The following is a 22417-nucleotide window of genomic DNA, read 5'->3' on the forward strand; positions in this document are numbered from 1 at the left end:
GATCCAGGAAAAAATGATTTTTTTAAAAAATAAATAAACCTGGAGGCTTTAGGTAAATCACCATTACTTAAATTCAAACTGAGAACTAAGTATTGGCATGGGAGTTAGCAGGTGCCAGCGTTAATCATTTATTTATTTTTACATTTATACCCCACCTTTCTTTTCATGATTGAAACCCAAGGCGGCTTACATATGGTCCCCAAGCAGTCTCCCACCCAGGCACTGACCAGACCTGAGCCTGCTTAGCTTCAGCAAGATCTATTGTAAATTATTCATAATTGCACCATTGTAAGTCATGGTTGTTGTTGCACATTTGAGGTTGAAGAACATTAGTTAAGAACATAAGGAGAGCCCTGCTGGATCAGGCCAGTGAGTCCAGCAGTCTCCCCATTTGCAGTTCCCAGCAACTGGTATTCAGAGGCATACTTCCTCTGACATTGCAGGGTGAACATAGCCATTGTGGCTAGTAGCCATTTATGTCCTTATCTGCCATGAATTCACCTTAACTCTCTTTTAAAGCTATCCAAGTCGGTAACCATCAATACCTGCTGAGGGAACAAATTCTGTCATTTGACATGAACATGCGTACACAATTTCTAAAAAAATCACAAACTCATCCTAGAGTGGGACTAACTGAATATGAGTTTGGAAAAAATAGGAAATGGAGAGAATCTGATATGTTAGTCCATTCCTATTCTCTACTGCTGAGTTCTGACCCTTCCCTGTAAATGATATTGTCCAATGTGGGGCTCGATCCTACAACCATGAGATTATTATGCTGTACTCAGGGTAGAAGGTTAGGCTACAATCCTTGCTGTCTGGAGAGTTTTATTTGATGGTGAGCATTCAGACCTTCAATCTTACAATTTCATACAGTAGTATTCTGAAAAAGCTCTATGAATTGATTCAGCTGTATATATAAAATGCCTCTAAGCTGAATGAAAGATAGGAAAGATTAAGGCTAAGAGGGTGGAATGCATGCACTACATATTTCAGAATAAATAAATAAATCTAAGTCATATAAATTATCTAAAATTAACAAATTATCCAAGTAGTGTTGCTGCCACTGGGGAATGCCCAGTTGGAGGTGACCAGTGACAAGACCTTTTCGGTGGTGGTTCCCCATTTGTGGAATGCCCTTCCAAGTGAGTTTTGTCAGTCTCCATCATTAAGTTTTACGAAGGATCTAAAAACTTGCCTGTTTGCCTAGGCATTTGGTGGCTGAAAGATCTGTTCCTGGCAACCCTAAAACTATTAGCTGTGAGAGTAGGTGACTGATTTTTTAAAAGAAGTTTTTAAGTGTTTTTAGAAGGTTGTTTTTAAACTGTTTTTATCAGTTTTAATTTTATCCTATTATTGATATTTGTTGCCCTAGGCTCCTTCGAGGAAGGACGGGATAAAAACTTAATAAATAAATAAATAATGGATGAAGCAACTTCAAGCATAAATCATCAATTACACTAATTTCTGCAAACAATTGAAAAGAAAACAAACAAAAAATCCTGGCTGTGGCAAAGTCATGAATGATGTAATTTCTCATAGGGGCTCAAAGTGTCTTATGTACATGGAATTCCCTGTCCCCAGCATCTCTTCACAACAGCCCTGTAAGGAAGAGCAACTGGCCCATTGAACCTGGTGGCTCAGCTGGGAAACTGAGGGCATAAAAAATATGAGACCGTAAGGCTAAAGACCAGAGCTGGGGAGCCTTTGGCCCTCCCGATATTGCTGAACTACAACTCCTAGCATCTTTAGCTGGGGCTGATGGGAATTGTAGTTGAGCGCCATTTGAAAGGCCAAAGGTTCCTCACACCTGCTAATTAGCCTTGTTACTGCTGTTTGGGGTAGTGAAAAATGTTTAGCAAACATTTAAAATTAATCTGCCTAAAAGTTTGGGACCCGCATACCTAAAGGGGCATCTTCCCCAGTATCAACCATCTCAAACCCTACAATTGGCAGGTGAAGCCTTGTTGGTGTGGATGCCGCTGGGGGGCTGCCCAGTTGACGCTGACCCATGACAGGGCCTTTTCAGTGGCGTTTCCCCATTTATAGAATGCCCTCCCTGGTGAGGGACATTTGTCTCCATCACTATTAACTCTCAGGAGGAATTAAACATTCCTGTTTATCCAGGTTTTGCTGGCTGAAAGACAGTGTTCCTGGCAATCCTGAGATCACTGCTTGAGATAATTTTTTTAATTTTTAAAAAATGCTTTATTATTGTGCTGTCTGCCACCCTGAACTCCTTCAGGAGGAAGGGCATGATATAAATCAAATAATTAATACTAATAATAGTAATCATTTTATTCCATTTGCTCCTGTGTTCAAAGGGATCATCTAGAAGCCACTGGCCACACATGTACCCTCAAGGATATCTTTTGCTGTGACTCGCCATTTACAGTTTTGAATCTCATCTCCTCTGAGAACATTGAGGCTGCTCTGGGCATTCATCTTTATAAAGCAGGCAGACTTCTGCAAGGTAGTAGGATTTCTGTGCGTGTGTGACAGTTGTGTTTTTCCATTTTGAAAAAGCAAAATCTTTTTTGAAACTGGTTTCCCCGAGGACACTTTGCATTGCATCTTCTGTATGCTTTCTTCACCCAGGAGAAATCATCCCTGAACACAGTCTTCATTAACCTGGTGCCCTCCAGATGTTTGGGGCTATAGCTTGCATCAGCCGCAGCCAGCATGGCCAATGGCTGTAGGGTATTTGGAATCCCAAGCAAGGGGTTTTGATGAGTGGGGAGGACAGACACCTATCAATCATATGAGGGTGTCATGTGATTGACAGGTGGGTCACCCTGCCCACCTGTAGAATTTGGCCCAGGAGGCTGCCCCTGATAAAGATCTGGCCTGTGGAGCCAAAAATGTTCCCATGCCTGCTGTAGAAGGGGGGGCGGAGCGGTTTGCTGAGCCAGTAGGAGCATGTAACATGTACTTTAACTGTCATTCGACAAGTTACCTGATTCATTTTTTAAACAAGTGGACTCATTTATCCAGAATTTAAAAACAGCCATGTTACTAATTAGTGGCCATCGCAGATCCTATTTGTTAGCTTAATGAGGTGTAAAACTGTCTGCTTAAATGTATTTGTCTTCCCTCCCTTGCAGTGCTTAAAAGAATTGAGAGTAATGTTTATTGCCAGCTTGATTGGTTTCAAAAAAGGGGCATCAGGATGGTTGCAACAGGCCCGATTTTCTTTAAAAGGCAGTGGTGCGGCAAAGTGAATTGCCCTTCTCTGTAAACACAGACAGATCAGAGATGAGAAAACAGGTTTCACACAAAATGCAAGAATAGAGGTGTCCCCAAATCTGGCTACAGGGAACATCTCCCTATGATAGCATGCAAGCTTGCTTATACCCAACAGCGACAACTGTTTGGGATGGGGTGGGGAGGGATCTCCCAACAGCTACGATAGCCTGCCTGACTCTGGCTGCAGTCCTATGCGAGCTTACTAAGGTGTAAGCCCTGATGGAATTGGTAAGACTTGTTTTTGAGTTGCACACGGAGGCTTGTAGTGTAAGATACGGAACTACAAAACCATCTTACCACTCCTGTGAACTCCCATCGCTGGCCTTAGGCCAGGGGTTGAGAGCTTTTTTCAGTCCAAGGGCTGCATTTCCTTCTAGACAATCTTTTAGGGGCTGCATGCCAGTGGTGGGCTGGGCCAGATGCAAAAGTGGGCACAGCGACAATTGCCAGTTTTACTTTGGTACAGTAGGATACTTTCTGCACACACACCTCTGTCTTTCATCCAGGCAAGCAAGAAGCATTATAAGTTTGCCTCCCCTCTCCTCCTCCCTTTTTCCTTTGTGTCATGTCTTTTCTTACTGATCTTGTGTGAACTGCTTTTTGAGCTGTTGAAACAGTGACGTATAAAGGGGGAAACAACTTAATAAAAACCTTGCACCTTTGCTTTCCATTTTGAAAAAGCAAAATCTTTTTTGAAACTGGTTTCCCCGAGGACACTTTGCATGCATCTTCTGTATGCTTTCTTCACCCAGGAGAAATCATCCCTGAACACAGTCTTCATTAACCTGGTGCCCTCCAGATGTTTGGGGCTATAGCTTACATCAGCCACAGCCAACAGGGCCAATGGCTGTAGGGTATTTGGAATCCCAAGCAAGGGGTTTTGATGAGTGGGGAGGACAGACACCTATCAATCATATGAGGGTGTAATGTGATTGACAGGTGGGTCACCCTGCCCACCTGTAGAATTTGGCCCAGGAGGCTGCCCCTGATAAAGATCTGGCCTGTGGAGCCAAAAATGTTCCCATGCCTGCTGTAGAAGGGGGGGGGAGCAGTTTGCTGAGCCAGTAGGAGCATGTAACATGTACTTTAACTGTCATTCGACAAGTTACCTGATTCATTTTAATAAAAATCTTGCACCTTTGCTTGTTTGTTTTTGCAGGTAGCAGAATTCCTTTTGGAATAATCTTTGGCGGGACTGACATTAATGAAGATGCCAAGTGTGATGAGAAGGCCCAAGTGATGGAGAGAGCATTAGAAGAAGCCAGGTAGAGGAAAGTTCCAGATTCTTGGCAGAAAGATCCTTGGGCAGTCATCTAGTAAATCTATCAAATGTGGCTGCTTCCTCCTCCTTCTCCTCCTCCTCCCCATCTTGGATATTTTATTCACATTTCTTGATGCTGTTATTTGTGTAGTGTCTTCAATAGCGTATGGTGCTTTACAGAGTACAAGAGGGCAAGTCTCTGCTCTGAGGACATTACAGTCAACACTGGAAGTGGAGAGGAAAAGGGAAGGAGGGATAAACAGTGGAGGAATATATGATAATGCCAGTTATTCATTTAGGCTTGGTGGCATGTTAATTTTACATGGGGTTATATCCAGCTAAGGTCCCATCCATGCAATACATTTAACACATTGTTATTATACCACTTTAAACAGTCATGGCTTCCTTCACAGAATCCTGGGAACTGTAATTTGCTGAGAGTTGTTGGGAGACCCCCCTCACAGGGATACAATTCCCAATCGTTCCCTCTTTCCAGTGAACTCTGATGACGAGTTCAACTTCAGGGGCGTGATGCTGGAGCCAAGTGGAAATAGTGGCTCTGCAAGGTGGACAGATGCTAAGAATTAAGGAACAGATTTCCTCTGAACATGTGCTCAGCCCAGCAGTTCATGATCATTACCAGAACTTCAACTTACACGAGTCCTTTTGTGATAAAACCCAGTCGGGGCTCCCCCTCCCCCGGTGTGCTTTCCCGCTGAGAGTGGGGCAGTCAGAAACCCATGCCACTCTAGTGCAAAACACCCAGACAGCTGCCGGTAGATCCCAGTCTACCTTCTACCCATCCCTGTTTTACTGTGTTCAAATAGTGTCATTGATACATATCTTTGGTTCACAGTTTTGATTTTTTATAGCTAAGTATGCTACTTTGAATATTGAAAAAGGTGGCATTAAAATATTTTGATAACTCGCTTCCATAAGGTGTGCTCGTTGTCCTGTTCTGTGCTTTAGCGGGGGCACAGCTTCAGTGTCTCCCCTGGCTATACCAGTCAGAAACCACTCAGCCAGTGTGGTCAAAGAAGTGACTCTGCCCCTGCCTTCAAGCATTCAGGCCAACAAATGCAAAGCAGTACAGATCATAGAATCTTAGAATAGTAGAGTTGGAAGGGGCCTGCAAGGCCATCGAGTCCAACCCCCTGCGCAATGCAGGAATCCAAATCAAAGCATTCCCGACAGATGGCTGTCCAGCTGCCTCTTGAATGCCTCCAGTGTCAGAGAGCCCACTACCTCTCTAGATCATTGGTTCCATTGTCGTATGGCTCTAACAGTTAGGAAGTTTTTCCTGATGTCCAGTCGAAATCTGGCGTCCTGCAACTTGAGCCCATTATTCCGTGTCCTGCACTCTGGGACGATCGAGAAGAGATCCCGGCCCTCCTCTATGTGACAACCTTTCATGTACTTGAAGAGTGCTATCATATCTCCCCTCAGTCTTCTCTTCTCCAGGCTAAACATGCCCAGTTCTTTCAGTCTCTCTTCATAGGGCTTTGTTTCCAGTCCCCTGATCATCCTTGTTGCCCTCCTCTGAACCTGTTCCAGTTTGTCTGCATCCTTCTTGAAGTGTGGAGACCAGAACTGGATGCAGTACTCAAGATGAGGCCTAACCAATGCTGAATAGAGGGGAACTAATACTTCATGTGATTTGGAAACTATACTTTTGTTAATGCAGCCTAATATAGCATTTGCTTCTTTTGCAGCCACATCACACTGTTGACTCATATTCAGCTGACAAACTGTCAGCACTCTTTTTGTGTGTGTGTGGGGCCATTTAATAATACAGGGTTGTGTTTAGCTAACAGCTAGTATAGCACAGTGGGGAGGAGAGCCTGGCTGGGAGTCCAGAGTCTGTGAGTTCAAATCCCCGCTTGTGTCTCCTGGGTGTCAAGGGCCAGCTAAAGATCACCCCCACAGTGAGTGGCTCAGGAGTTACGTGCCCTGCCACCTGTGCAGCTGTGGGCAAGCTGCATAGTCCCGAGGAGCCCAGTTCCCTCCCAGCTGGCAGTTGTGGACAAGGAAGGGGCTGGCTTGTGCAACTGTGGCAAGCTGAGCAGGCCCTAGCCAGCTGGGGAGGACTAGCCTCAGAGGGAGGCAATGGTCAACCCCCTCTGAATACCACTTACCATGAAAACCCTATTCATAGGGTTGGCATAAGTTGGGATCGACTTGAAGGCAATTCATTTCATTTTTCATCTAGCCAAGAGCAGATCCATTGAAATCAATGGACCCAAGTTAGTCATGTTCATCACTTTCAGTGGGTCTACTCTGAGTATGACTTAACATTGGATACAACCCATAAAATCCTGGCTCAAGATTTAGTAAAAGTTTAACACTTTTCAATATAAAAATGCTATGGAAGAGGTACTTCCCCTTTTACAGTGGCTGCATGTTTTTGGTTCCTTAATGCTATTGCTAATACTCTCTTCCCTTCCTAAGCAGAGACATAGGAAGCTGCCTCTTATCATGTCAGACCTCTGGTCCATCTAAGCTCAGTATGGTTTACATCAGGGGTGGCCCTCCAGGCCTTTCTGTCTGGCCCTTGGGACTCTCCTTGGCCACACACCCCTCACTGATCCTCCCCAAGTGTGTTTTGCCTGGCAAGAATGGGCCCTTCAACTCTGAGAATTCCTCTTGTTTGCCTGGCTGGAGGATAGTGTGGGGTGTGCACAAACTAGCCTGTTGTACGAAGGTAAATGTTTACATTCCTTGCGCCGCCCACTTTTGCCTCTGGCCCCTCCCAGTACTGGCATGTGGCCCCCAGAGGGATGCCCATTCGGAGATGCTGCCCTTGCTCTGGAAAAGGTTTCCTGCTCCTGGTCTACCCTTACTGGGAGCAGCTCTCTAGGCTTTCAGGCATGTACCATTCCCAGCTCTACCTGGAGATGCCCGGGACTGAGCCTGGACCTTCTGCATGCAAAGTGCAGTGGGCTGCAGCCTTCCCTTCCCAATAACAGGCTGTGAGATGCTGGTGCAAAATGGCTGGTGGAACTGTACATTTTATCGAACCTGCAACATGTTCTGTCATATTCCATTAAAAAAAAATGCAGAAGCTCATTTAGCTTTATAAAGGAGCATGTTGTTTTTAATTTATTATTAATCAAACTCTTTTAAATGATGGTAGATCTCCTTGAGGGTGTATTTTTTAATCTGACAGTCTGTTGCCAGACCACCCAGGAGCAGCTATTTTCCTCTCACTCTGGGACATGATAGATGGAAAACAGAATTTGTCCAAAAAGAAATTGGGTGTATTTGTGTGTGTGTGCTCTGAGAGAGAGTGCTTTGTTTCCTAAATTTTTGATAAACCTATTTCATCAAGCTATTTGGTTTGGGCTTTTGCAGAGTCGATTGTGACAATTAAGCTTCTGAAAGAAGTCTGCAGCCAAATAGGAGAACTTCACCTTTCCTCACCTCTGTGGCTTCTGAATGTATGAAATTGGGAACTGCATTTTGATTCAGGGTGCAAGAATTCACTCTGCAGTGAGATCGTTAAAAACAGGAGGTGTATTCAGAAATGACACCCTCCTTCCTACAGTATGAGCTGGTACAGTTCATGCTAATGGCTTTTTAATATTCTACAAGTAGACCAGATCCTGTGTGTACATGCATGCGCATAAACAAAGGTGCATGGAAAATGTGGCTTGTGAATAAATTTGACATGGATGATTCAACATCTCCCTTTTTTAGGAAAATGTAAAACAAATTCCAATAAAATAATAAAAATGTAGTGAAGTTACAATAAGATTTCCATTAGAAAAAATGCACACACACCCATAATATGAATTATATTATACCACATAGAATTTAGGTTGGGTGGGAAACCTTTTTCATACAGAGGATCGCATTCCCATCGGGGCAATGTTCCAAGGGCCACATGCTAGTGGTGGGCAGGGCCAGAGGCAAAAGTGGGCTGAGCAATGAATGCAAATTTTACTTTTGCACAGGAGGCTAATTTCTATACACAGTCTCACGCATCTCTCTGTATTCTCCATCCAGTCAAGCAAGAGTCGTGATCAGAATTCAAGGACGCTTTCCAGCAGGGCAAAAACACTCAAGGAGCATGCAAAGCAGGGCCAGTGAGGGTATAGCCTCCGGGAGTGTCCCAAAAGCCAGACACAGAGGCCTGGAGGGGTCTGAGTTTCTGTACCCCTGGCCAGGGCCGGCTCCAGGCATGCCAGGGCCCTTGGGCATCAGCTTGCCCTGGGCCCCCCGTATGTGCGCACACGCCCCCCCCATGCCCCCCACCTACCTGTCTGCTGTCTTTTACCATTGCCCTTAATGAAGATGGCGGCCGCAGTTTCCCTAAGGGGATGACGACTCTGCCGCCATCTTTGTTGATGGCGCTCGTGAGTGCTACACACGCGCATCTCTGCCATCAACTAAGATGGTGGCAGGGGCTTCAATACCTTAGGGAAACTGTGGCAGCCATCTTCGTTAAGGGCAATGGTAAAAGACAGCAGACAGGTAGGTGGGGGGCATGAGGGGGCCGTGGATCGCAAAAGGGGAGCGGAGGGGCGGCTGAGGGGCCCCCTGCAGCTTCAGGGGCCGTCGGGCCAGTGCCCCACCTGGCCACCCTTTAGAATCGGCCCTGCCTTACAGGAAGCTGCCTTACACCGAGTTGGACCATTGATCCATCTTGCTCAGTATTGTTGATGCTGACAGGCAGCAGCTCTCCAAAAGTTTAGAAGGGAGTCTCTCCCAGTCCTACCTGTAATGCCAAAGCAGTTGTGCTGCTGCTGCTCTATGGCTCTCTCCCCCATAAGAGCAAGGAAGCTGCCTTGCCAGGCCACTGGTCCATCTAGCTCGGTATTGTCTATGCTGCCTGGCAGTGGCTCTCCAGGCTTTCAAGCAGGGCAGTCTCTCCCAGCCCTCCCTGGAGATGCCGGGATCCAAGCTGGTACCTTTCTATATGCAAAGCAGATGATCAGCGGCTGAGCTATGCTGCGGCTCTTCCCCAGCATTTATGCAAAGCACAAAAACAAGAGAAGGCTCAAAAGTAAGTAATAACAAGGAAGGCAAAGAAGAAAAGAAAAAACTATATGCAAGTGTTTAAAACATTGTGTTCTTAATTACCCCCTCTTTGTTCTTAATGTCTCTAGGTTTGCCATCTCTTTCACAGAGGCAATGAAGGAAACGGCCACAACATACTGGGTATGTAATGATGGCGTTTAAGAACATAAGAACATAAGAAGAGCCTGCTGGATCAGGCCAGTGGCCCATCTAGTCCAGCATCCTGTTCTCACAGTGGCCAACCAGGTGCCTGGGGGAAGTCCGCAAGCAGGACCCGAGTGCAGGAACACTCTCCCCTCCTGAGGCTTCCGGCAACTGGTTTTCAGAAGCATGTTGCCTCTGACTAGGGTGGCAGAGCACAGCCATCATGGCTAGTAGCCATTGATAGCCCTGTCCTCCATGAATTTGTCTAATCTTCTTTTAAAGCCATCCAAGCTGGTGGCCATTACTGCATCTTGTGGGAGCAAATTCCATAGTTTAACTATGCGCTGAGTAAAGAAGTACTTCCTTTTGTCTGTCCTGAATCTTCCAACATTCAGCTTCTTTGAATGTCCACGAGTTCTAGTATTATGAGAGAGGGAGAAGAACTTTTCTCTCTCCACTTTCTCAATGCCATGCATAATTTTATACACTTCTATCATGTCTCCTCTGACCCGCCTTTTCTCTAAACTAAAAAGCCCCAAATGCTGCAACCTTTCCTCGTAAGGGAGTCGCTCCATCCCCTTGATCATTCTGGTTGCCCTCTTCTGAACCTTTTCCAACTCTATAATATCCTTTTTGAGATGAGGCGACCAGAACTGTACACAGTATTCCAAATGTGGCCGCACCATAGATTTATACAACGGCATGATGATATCGGCTGTTTTATTTTCAATACCTTTCCTAATTATTGCTAGCATGGAATTTGCCTTTTTCACAGCTGCCGCACACTGGGTCGACATTTTCATCGTGCTGTCCACTACAACCCCGAGGTCTCTCTCCTGGTCGGTCACCGCCAGTTCAGACCCCATGAGCGTATATGTGAAATTCAGATTTTTTGCTCCAATATGCATAATTTTACACTTGTTTATATTGAATTGCATTTGCCATTTTTCCGCCCATTCCCTCAGTTTGGAGAGGTCTTTTTGGAGCTCTTCACAATCCCTTTTTGTTTTAACAACCCTGAACAATTTAGTGTCGTCAGCAAACTTGGCCACTTCACTGCTCACTCCTAATTCTAGGTCATTAATGAACAAGTTGAAAAGTACAGGTCCCAATACCGATCCTTGAGGGACTCCACTTTCTACAGCCCTCCATTGGGAGAACTGTCCGTTTATTCCTACTCTCTGCTTTCTGCTTCTTAACCAATTCCTTATCCACAAGAGGACCTCTCCTCTTATTCCATGACTGCTAAGCTTCCTCAGAAGCCTTTGGTGAGGTACCTTGTCAAACGCTTTTTGAAAGTCTAAGTACACTATGTCCACTGGATCACCTCTATCTATATGCTTGTTGACACTCTCAAATAATTCTAATAGGTTACTGAGACAGGACTTTCCCTTGCAGAAGCCATGCTGGCTCTGCTTCAGCAAGGCTTGTTCTTCTATGTGCTTGGTTAATCTAGCTTTAATAATACTTTCTACCAGTTTTCCAGGGACAGAAGTTAAGCTAACTGGCCTGTAATTTCCGGGATCCCCTCTGGATCCCTTTTTGAAGATTGGCGTTACATTTGCCACTTTCCAGTCCTCAGGCACGGAGGAGGACCCGAGGGACAAGTTACATATTTTAGTTAGCAGATCAGCAATTTCACCTTTGGGTTCTTTGAGAGCTGTCGGGTGGATGCCATCCGGGCCTGGTGATTTGTCAGTTTTTATATTGTCCATTAAGCTTAGAACTTCCTCTCTCGTTACCACTATTTGTCTTAGTTCCTCAGAATCCCTTCCTGCAAATGTTAGTTCAGGTTCAGGGATCTGCCCTATATCTTCTACTGTGAAGACAGATGCAAAGAATTCATTTAGCTTCTCTGCAATCTCCTTATCGTTCTTTAGTACACCTTTGACTCCCTTATCATCCAAGGGTCCAATTGTCTCCCTAGATGGTCTCCTGCTTTGAATGTATTTATAGAATTTTTTGTTGTTGTTTTTTATGTTCTTAGCAATGTGCTCCTCAAATTCTTTTTTAGCATCCCTTATTGTCTTCTTGCATTTCTTTTGCCAGAGTTTGTGTTCTTTTTTATTTTCTTCATTCGGACAAGACTTTTACGTTTACAGTAGCATCTGCGAAGTGTTGCCCAGAAATGGGGGTGGGGAACTTGTGACTCTGCAGAAGTTGCTGGACAGCAACTCCCTTGACCAAAGCCCATCCTGGTCAGGGCTGGGAGGTTTCTGGTGGTGCAAACGGTGGCCGTTGGTTGCTGGGACCATCAGAAGCTGCCCTATTATGTCCAGTCAGGCCGTCAGTCCATCTGGCTTAGTATCATCTACCCTGACATGTGATGTCTCCAGAGTCCAGGCGGGGTTTTTCCCCAGCCCTACCTAGTGTTGGATGGCTTTAAAAGAGGATTAGACAAATTCAGGGAGAATAAGGCTATCAGTGGCTACTAGCCGTGATGGCTATGCTGTGACTCACAGTTGGAGGCAGCATGCTTCTGAATACCAGTTGCTGGCATACCAGTTGCAGGAGGGAGAGTGCTGTTGCGCTCAGTTCCTGCTTGTGCCCTTCCCATAGGCATCTGGTTGGCCACTGTGAGAACAGGAAACTGGACTAGATGGGCCACTGGCAGGCTGTTCTTACGTTCTGGCCTTTTGCATGCAAAATAGTGTTGTACAGCCCTTCTCTGCAGCCTTCTTCGCCACTGCTGTGCCAAATGTAGGTGGCAGCTCCCCCCCCCCAATGGGCTTGTATGAAACCTGTATTGTGGCCTATATTTAGGGGCTGTCTTATATTCGTGTCCATATGGGAAGCCCCTTGGGAAATCTCTGAAATAGCATTTCCCTTTTTGCCACCTGTACACAGGACTGCGGAAGGGGATGTGTGGGTGTGTTTTGGTTTATCCCCAATTCAGCAATCAGGTCTGAAGACGGGTGATGCAGCAACCTAGGATGGTCGATGCTGGAAGGGCAGACTCTCGGAGGACCCTTGTATGCTGCCTTGAGCTTGGGGAGGGGGGTGGAGGGTCGGAGTGGAGGAGGGATGCAAGTGAACAAAATCCAGGCAAGTAGCTCTCGCTGGTTGTCTCCACTGTGGATGTGTCTGACCTTGTTTTTATAATGGAGCATGAAGGCACCAGCCGCCTCCCTCTGTTCGTGTTGCCCCCAGTGCCTTGTATTTAGCGGTATGCTGCCTCTGAACATGGAGGCTTAGCCTGTTCAGCCGCAGTCTCCGAAAACTTTCCCCAGTGTTGGACCTAAGCAGGAGATGACCTGCAGCAGTGTGATTGATGGGCAGGTGTTTCCCTTGTTGTATCTCACCTTTGCATGCTCCCTCCATTCTGTTTAATGACTCGCCCCCTAGTGGTGATCGGGAACTGCAGTGCAGAGTCAGCCACACCAATATCCTTTTGCTTTTAGTTTCCATAATAATGCATTTGTGTATTATTTGGGTGTTTGCTTCACCAGCCTCTTCGATGTAATAGAAAATTGGCAGGTGGAGGAATTGCAACCCTGAGATCTTTAACAGCATAATCTATTGTCCTCTGTTGGGCGTCCTCTGTTGTGAATTGGTTTTTGCATTGATCCAGGCTTTGTGGAGAGGTGTTTGTGGAGAGGTGAGGTTTAAAAATTATGAGCACCTGCAGTGTGTTTTTCAAGAGGGGCAGTGAGGTATGGAGCCTTTTGCTAAGAGCTAGTGTAGCTAGGAGTCTGTGAGTCACAAAATCCTGCGTTCGGACCTGTGGCCTTAGGCGAGCCATTCTGCCCCTCTTGTCCTCGCTTCCTGTTCCCTGATACGGGGATAATTATACAGGCCTATGAAGCTGTTGTAGGGATTACTCAAAACAGTGTAAAATACTTTGAAAACTCCAGAGCAATGTATAATTTTTAGAAATAAGGTCTTGTATATGAAAGGGTACAAATTGGGAACCCTTTCACTGATATTTTGAATTGCTGTCTGATAGACAGTGAGATGCAGTCATTAGAGTAGATCCACGTGATCAGAGCTGAAATCCCCACACAGCTATGAAGCTCAATAAGCAGACCCTGGGCCAGTCCCTCTCTACTTAACCTAGGAATAAGGAACCTGTGGCCCTCCAGGCATTGGTGGACTGCAACTCTGATCAGCCCCAGCCACCATGGCCAATGGCCAACAACATCTGGAGAGCACAGCTCCCCAGCCCTCGCTTAGCCTAACTCGCAGGGTTGTTGTGAAGATGAAATTGCACGGGAAGAACCGTGTACGTTGTCCTGAGCTCCATGGAGAAAGAGCAGGATATGAATGTTGGTTTGGACACAGAGTTAGTCATGCTTAGAGTAGGTCTTAAGCCCCATTCATGTCAGTGGGTCTACTCTAAATATGTCTAAGTCTAGATCCAAACTGGTATAAATCAAGGAATGCTAAAGCTACAATGCTCTGCTTGCATAAGCCTCATTGAACTTGGAGCAACTTACTTCTGAGCAAATGTGCATCAGTTCAGACCTCAGCGATTTCACACATCATAGCTTAGCATTACACACACACGTTACATACACTCTGAGAGTTGAACTTGTATGCTCCCTCTCAGAATGCAGCTGTTTAACTTTCTCATAGGTTCTCAGAAATCGTAATTTGCCATCTGAATCTGGCAGACTATTTTTTGTGTGCAAACCATGGTTTACGTGCAAACCAGTTTCCTAAACTAGGGAATTGTGTCGACATGGTCCAAGTCTCACAGTTCTTCAAGAACGCAACATTGAACCAAGGTTTAGTGTTGCATCTTGACTGATGTACTGTTTTAAGGACAGCCTTTTGTATGCTGTGGCTATAAAACATATCTAACATAAAGAGGGATTTGGTTTAGAGAGCTCTGGAGAAGGAAGATTTGCTTTCCATATAAATACAGTATTTGATAGCAATCACAGACAGGGCTTTAATTTATTTTGATACAGTCGAAAAGCCCTACTCTAGATAAGTACACTCTTCCGCTATGATTCTTTGCTTTCAAAACAAATTACACCTTCCTTGTTGGCAATCTTTTTTCCTTCTCTTTTTTTCCCTTTTGAGTGGGGGGGGGACGGCAGCTTTCATTATCTTTCCTTGTGTTCCCCCCCCCCTTTCTCTTAAAGGAAAGATGGTGTTTTTTTTCTCCTCTTGGTGCAATGAACACTTACCAGTGGATGCTAGAAAATGTCGCTGATATGCTAGCACTTAAAAAAAGAGTGGGCTGCTTTTGAGCTAACCTGGTAACTGTCAAATTATGGAAGTGGTTGCTGGATATGATAAATATTGGTTAAAAGTTTGTTTTAAGCTTCCAATCCCACTCTGCTTTTGACCTTGCTTCAGGTGCCAACCCCCCTTTTCCCTTAAGAATATTTTTATTGCAATTTGAACAATACTGAAAGGAAGAAAAAAGCAACATACTTTCCCATATACATAATGCACTAAACAAGGGAAAATTAAAATCATACTAAAGAGCAACAAAGGAATAAAATAAATTAAGATAGAGCTGAAAATATATAAAGACAGTACATTGAAAAGGTCATTCAGGGCATGTAATAATTACAAAGAGGCTTCATTTATATGTGTTACATCACATGGAGCTACATAAAATTCCCATTCATATACATTACATTATCCGACATAGATAGAGTGAATGGAGAGAGGGATGAATCAGGGTTATTTAAGGGTAAGGGTAATAAATTATTAGAGAAGTGTAAGAAATTGTCCAAGCATATCCTTCTAGAAGAAGGCATGTGTTGAAGGAGAATGCCAGTTGTGTTTTTTGGTTGCCACAAATCTAATAAAATGAACAATTTTCCTTGGAATGTATTTTTGGGCTGGGGTCTCTCTATTTTCTTAATTGCGAAGTACATTTCTCCGTGAGCGCCATTGTCCACATCTGATCATGCCACTGCTTAGTTAGATTACAATCTTTTTCCCTTCAATTTCATGCAGTAACAGTGTGCATCAAACCCTTGTAAAATGTGGCTGGCTCTGCTTTTGGGCACTCCTACAGGGGTCACCAACCTTTTTGGACATGTGGGAACATTTGCAACCTAGAGATGCTATCATGGGCACATACACCCTTTCCCTGTCACCCACAACACAACTGCACATATTGCAGCTTATTCTGTTGGCTACAATAGAATGCTTCTTTCAAGCCTTATTTCAGTAGGATAAAGGGGACACCCTGGGCACCAGGAAAGGCCTCTGGGTGCATGCATTCTGTGGGCATCATTGATCCTACAGTAAAGTTTTCATCATCAGCATTCTGAAGCCAATAGCAGGCTATGCTTTTTGAAGGTCTGGTTGGTTATTTATATTTTATGTAAAGCATTTATATTCTGTCTTTTAGGGTACAACCCTCACGAAATAAATAAATTTTCCTATACCATCTTTGGAGAATAAAATTCTTCCCAGGCAGTTCATGCATTGTATCAAAGTACAACAATAAAATACAATACATATCATTGTTTAAAAGCATCTCTTTGTCATTCTAATAGAACATAATCCATTTTATTACTAGCAAACATTAAAAATACAATGTAATACTGCCACTGAGACAAGACCATGCTATTGGATCCCAGTGTATGATCTGCAGGCCTACAACATGGCCTTGGGGCATTCCTGTAAAGGCCCTGCTTCTAACAGCTGATGCCTTTCTGTTGATGAATGATACGGGCTCTGAGCATGAAACCAAGGTCTCAATTGCTGAGGGAGGTAAAGAGCACATCCATTTTGCGGTTCTGTTCCTTACCTCCCCCTGCAGTGGTTTAGGGAGAGCAGTCTCTGAAACAGAACAAGTGTGTGTATACACGTATACACATACATATATATACATGTTTTCACCTTTGCTGTGCTCAATTAAACTTAACTTGTTGTCCTTTCATTCCTCTGTTTTTAAGCCTCATGCCAGGAGCAAAATATATGTCCAAGCTCAAGGTAACTGTTCTAGAAAAAAAGTGTTCTAAATTTCCTATTTTTGCAGTGATGATGTAAATAAACTAGGCCAGGTCCCCCAAACCCTCTCTATCTGGCCTATGGGAATTGAGTGGCTTTTGCTTGACTGGAATGTGTCCTTGAGCTTTCCTAATGCCTCTTGCTTGCCTGAATGGAGGATCGAGTGGGGTGTGAATGTGTGTGTAGAACTAGCCTGCTGTAGGAAGATCAAATGTACATTTGTTACCCCATCTGCTGCTGCTGCTGGCCACACCCACCATTGGCATATGGCCCTCAGAAGATTGTCTTGATGGGAAGGCTGAAAAGGGTTCCCTATCCGTGCTTATCCGTGCTTATCCCTATCTAGCTGAAAAGGGTTCCCTATCTGTGCTTTGCATGCTGAAGGTCCCAGGTTCAATCCCCAACATCTCCAGGAACAGGTAAAAAGGGGGTAGGAAAGTCCTCCTTGCCCGAAAGTTCTGATTTGGCTGCATAAGGATCCCATATAGTAATATACAGCAGGGGTGGAAAGTCTGTGGCCCTCCAGATGTTGTTGGGGTACAACTCCCATCATCCCTGACCATTGCGCATGCTGGCTACTGGTTCCTCAACCCTCATGTATAGAGTTAGCATCTGCAGTTTGAATGCAGCCCAGGAGGAGAGAGGAATATAGATAAAGTGGAGCTAATATTGATAATGCCTGCCTGCTGTGGATTGTTTTCCATAAACTATCTATTGAATGACGACTTCTTCTTATTAGGAGTTATGGCCATCTACAATCCGTCTTTCAACTTGAAGAGTTTTCTACAGAATGCAGGTAAAAGCACACTCAACAAATGAACCCCTTTCAGTCTTGTTTAAATAAGATTCGCCATGCTTTAGTCTCTATCTTTGTTGCAGTCCAGAGTTTTCTTTTCCTATTGAGGGACGTTCTGTTTGAATAGGCAAAACCGATATGGACTAGCTACATGACCATTATTATGATGGGTGGAGAAAATGCAACGGGAGTGCTTGTTGAGATTGCAAGGGTCCCAAGAGTGCTAAGAAAAACCCAGTGGAGCCTGATCCATTAGGGTAAGTGGAGCTCTGCCCCGCCTGCCCTGCCTTATTTCTTACAACCAGTCTAGGGGGTTGCACTGCCTGTCTGCTTCCTCCTCCTCAGTTTCAGTGTAGCCTTTGTAGAACTCAGCAGAAAGAAGCATGGGGGCACAACCAGAATTAGTTGCCTCTGCTTTTTATTGGTTCTAACTCTGTCAGCCATTTGCTTTGGCTCCACCTACTGTTGGGCTTTCTGTCTTCCGCCCTACCAGTTCCAATGAGCACCAGCCTCAACTAGTAAAAACCACATGTTCAGAGGTAGGCTACCTCTCAAGCAGTAGATGTTGGAGGCAGGAAACTGGGGACACCAGTTGCCTCTCCAAGCTTTCTGCTTGTGATCTTCCCGAAGTACTTGGATGGATCCTGCTGGCACTGGAATGCTGGGCTAGAATGGGCCTAAGGCGGCACACACTTGTTCACATTCTCATTAGGAAGGCTCTAGGACTGTCTGCAAATCTGCCAGTTCTTTCCATTGATATTTAAAATATATGCCACCATTATAAAAATGGCATACAATGCAAGGATATCCAGTTGAGGTGGTTTTGTCTGGTAGAAAATATGTGGATCATCAAGGAAGCCCCAAGCCTTGTCAATCTGCAGCATCTAAAAAAATGGCTTTTAAAAGACAGGCTGGAACAAACTAGTCTTCAAGGCACTTTTTGAAGGCTTCTACAAAGGGCCCTTATGTAATTTCATAGGACGGGAGTTCTACAACTGTGGGTCATCACCAAGAATGCTCTATCCCAGCCTTTCCCAACCTTTGGGTCTCCAGATGTTGTTGGACTACAACTCCCATCAGCCCCAGCCAGCATGGCCAGTGGTAAGGAATGATGGGAACTGTGATCCAGCAACATCTGGGGACCCAAAGTTTGGGAAAGGCTGCTCTATCCCTCTGTGCTTGCCAACCTAACTGACCATAAGGCACTTTGCAGCCATGGCCCAGGACCAAACTTGATGATCCATTAAGAATACAAGAAGAGCCCTGCTTGATAAGGCCAAAGGCCCGTCTAGTCCATTATCCTGCACAACAGCAGTTTCCCCACCTGCGATTCCTAGTAACTGGTATTCAGAGACATGCTGCCTCTGGCAGTGAGCATTAAATGCATGAATGTGTTTTACAAGGTTTGTTTTTTAATAGCAGTCATGCGAGGCGAAGTGGGGAGAGATCAGAAACTGGACCTTGGGGAGGGAGGTCAATCCTCCACACACACAGACTCATGCCCCAAACCATCCCTCTGTTCCAATGAAAAGTGCCTTCCAGAATGTTCCTTCCCTTTGCAAGGTAATCTGCCTTTGCTGTCAGTGGGACCTTGTCCTGAATTAGGGTGTGGAACAACAGCAGATTCAGGGGTTGATGAGAGGGAAAGGATTAACCCTCCCAAACATCACAGTCCCGATCGTGATCCTGCTACCCCCACAGCTTTTTAAATAAAACACATTAAAATGTGTGAATGCCTTTAAAGTATTGTCTAGTTTAGCCTTATTTAGGCGTTCATCGTGGGGCATAGCTAAACATACAAGGAAGAGAGAGCATGCTGGAGCACACTAGCTCTGTCCCTTTGTCCCCCATCTGCATGTTCAAACGCATCTGTGTGCAGTAGGCAAGCCTTCTGTACTCGTGGAGGCGCCTGTGCATTTTGGAACACCAGTTTTCCATGGCTCCAAAAGTCCCCATGAGTACAGCAGGCTTCTGTCCATTCATGCCCTGCCCAGAGCTGGACACAGAGTTTTTGGAGGACAAACTGGACCTCTCATTGGCCAAAGGCGTGGGGGGGAGCAGTTAGGATCCCCCATCGCCAGCCCTGGGGATCCAGAGAGTCCAGGCAGAGCCTCTCTGGGACTACCTCCAGAGCTTGAGGGGTCCTTGGGGTGGGTTCCAACCTGAGTGCCAGCAGATGATCCCGTGGTGGAGTTCAAGGGAGAGTTTGACTGTGAAACTGGACTCCTCAATTCAACTTGGGTTGGATTTCCACTTGATGCTTCCCTCTGGGCTGTTACCTTCGGATGCTACCTCCAGATCACAGTTTGGACTTGGACTGATTACTCGTGCCTGACCCTAGTTTCTCTTGGATTTTGCATACGTGATTTTTCCTACCAGAATTTGCCAGTGAGGCCTTGGACTCTATAGCAGAAGTGAGGAGTCTTTTCTCACCAGGTACTATTCCAGGGCCCACAGTGCCAGTGGCAAGAGGCAAAAGGGCTGGAGCAACAAATGTAATTTTCACCCTTGCGTAGTAGGCTGGTTCTGCACATACTATCTCCCCCCAGCCAAGCAAGGTGCATATTCAGAGTTCAAAGGCACATTCTAGCCAGGCAAAAACTCTCAAGGGAGGGTGCAAAGCAGGGCCAGTAGGGAGTGTGGCCAGACAGAGAAGCCCCAAATTCCCTTCTCATGCTCTTATCATCTTGGAGGCCTACCCACAGATGACACTTGCTGGAGCTTCCCCACTGCAGAGAGTCACTGCTGAACATGCAGATGGTGGCAGGAGCAGAGGTGGTTGTTATCAGGCCAGAACAGGAGGGTCTCCATCTCAGTGTGGCTGCAGAGAGACCCAAATGGCTCAAGACCCTCCACATAGGCTGGCTAAATTAGCAAAATGAATTGAAAACCCATTTCTGAATGGTTCTTTTCAGGACGCTAGTTAAAATGTCTTCCTTTTTTAAAAAAAATCCAAGTTTTCATAATGCCCATAACCATCACTTAAGAAGTATAATACAAGGGCGCTTGTGAAATCTAAACAGAGACTCTTCTGATAGCTCCAACTGGCAGTGGGGAAAGTGATTTTTCTCCTTTTAAACCACCACAGTATTAGTGATGAGAGGGAGGGATAGTGGCTTTATACCAGTTTTTTTTTTAATTCAATGATATTTTTAAAAATGGAAATAATGTAGCTTTTAGAAAACAGCTAAACTCTGCAACAAAACATGTGTGCCTAGAACCAGAATGGAGCTCATTCAGAAGTTTGGATAATCTCTACCTAATCTTTCCAATAAGATTTAGATGAAGCAATGGTTTGTTTGTTTTTGGAGGGGGCAGAGGAGTGATATATCGGAATGAATCAATAGGGCATGCTTGTTTTGCTTACCATTTATAGCTTGTGGAATCTCTAGCTAACCCCTTGTCTGGAGGCTGATCTCGCTCCCCAAGGCACCACGAATTTAGGTGGGGAAATGAAAAGAAAATCAAAACAGGCGCAACACATAGAGATTTGTGTGCATGTCCTCTGTGTGCGCGACAGTGAATGGTGCCACACCAACCTCTGCTGGTTAAAGGTGAATACGCCTTTCTCTTCGCTATATGATGAAACACCATAAAGAACGGGGAGACAACCTAGCCTCCCAACATGAGTTCCATAATTTAGGTGCAGCCACACAGATATCCCAGCTTTTTCCCATAGAGCTCAAGGTGGCATATATGAAGCTTCCTTGGCGGTCTCCCATAACAAGCATCAGAAATTGCCTTATACCAAGTCAGACCTTTGGTCTGTCTAGTTCCGTATTGGTTTCTGCCCAAGGTATCTCCCAGCCCTACCTGGAGACATTGGGGATTAAACCTTCTACATGCAAGGCAGATGCTCCAGCTATGGGCCTCCACCTCCCTCATGAAAGAAGGGAGGCATTTTCACCCCCTTTTTCAAATGCAAAAGCACCCATGCCATGCCCTCTACTTTGGACAAAAGTTTTCTTCTAAGCCAACTTTAATTTCTCCTCCTAATAGCAAACTCAGTTGCTAGGTACCACCAGGGTTGTTGTAAAAATGGGGCCACACTGAGAAACAAGAGGGGAAGTTATCAGCATGCTCTGGAACCACAGAATGTAGAGTAATAGCTGCGAAAGAAAAACGGAACAGGGACTGCGGAGTGGGGGAGTGGAACGCCCCACTTGGAGGAAATGGTTGGCTGGAATTCTAAAACAAGAACAGAGCTTGGAAAAGTTACTTTTTTGAACTACAACTCCCATCAGCCCAATCCAGTGGCCATGCTGGCTGGGGCTGATGGGAAATGTAGTTCAAAAAAAGTAACTTTTCCAAGCTCTGAACAAGAATGCTCCTGTTGGGAGGTAGGGTACACAGCAACATTGGTTGCAGTTCCCATATGTCTTATGTCTTGTCAGTTGCAAGTCATTGTGCCACACTGGGGTGATCCATCATGTTTTCTGATGTCTTTTAAATTGACCTCAAACACAGGTTAACTTTAGTGATCAAAGTTGCGTGTTTTTATCTTGTGTTTTTGCTGTGCTAGGTTCCTTTGGGAGGAAAGGCAGGATATAAACTTAATAAATATTTGTGTACAAATGATGAAAACATAATTGCAAAAATGTATAAACTTTTATTGAAAATGGATATGGAGGAAGAACAAGTAAAAGAGTGCATGGTAAAGTGGGCAAAAAATTTTGGTCATAACATACAAATGGATCAATGGGAAAATATGTGGAAAAAAGGCTTGAAATTTACATTATGTTATAATCTTAAAGAAAATTTTTATAAAATGATGTACCGTTGGTACATGACTCCAGAAAAGCTGTCAAAAATGTATAGTAATGTCTCTAATGTTTGTTGGAAATGTAAACAACAAGAAGGATCTTTTTATCATATGTGGTGGTCATGTAAAAAGGCGAAATTATTTTGGGCACAGATAGGTAGGAAGATGCAAAAAATTCTAAAGATAAATATTCGGTCAAAACCAGAATTTTTCTTATTGGGTTTTATGGATAAACAAATAGAAAAGAAATATGGAAGAATAATAT

At 44.7% G+C, this 22417-nt stretch overlaps 1 protein-coding gene across 5 annotated transcripts in view; it reads left to right on the forward strand.

Annotated features, from left to right (window-relative positions):
- GLT1D1 (glycosyltransferase 1 domain containing 1) overlaps positions 1–22417 on the forward strand; it is a 147047-nt gene that overhangs the window by 4721 nt on the left and 119909 nt on the right. For 4 of the 5 annotated variants that reach the window (XM_061603513.1, XM_061603512.1, XM_061603514.1 and 1 more), the window contains exons 3-7: positions 2325–2473; positions 4406–4511; positions 9616–9667; positions 16540–16576; positions 17334–17390. In XM_061603513.1, the coding sequence (XP_061459497.1) occupies positions 2325–2473; positions 4406–4511; positions 9616–9667; positions 16540–16576; positions 17334–17390 (401 nt within the window). The remainder of the gene's footprint in view (positions 1–2324; positions 2474–4405; positions 4512–9615; positions 9668–16539; positions 16577–17333; positions 17391–22417) is intronic. The other variant, XM_061603515.1, reaches the window with a different exon arrangement.

The sequence above is a fragment of the Rhineura floridana genome, chromosome 19 (genome assembly GCF_030035675.1).
Source record: "Rhineura floridana isolate rRhiFlo1 chromosome 19, rRhiFlo1.hap2, whole genome shotgun sequence".
NCBI lineage: Eukaryota > Metazoa > Chordata > Lepidosauria > Squamata > Rhineuridae > Rhineura > Rhineura floridana.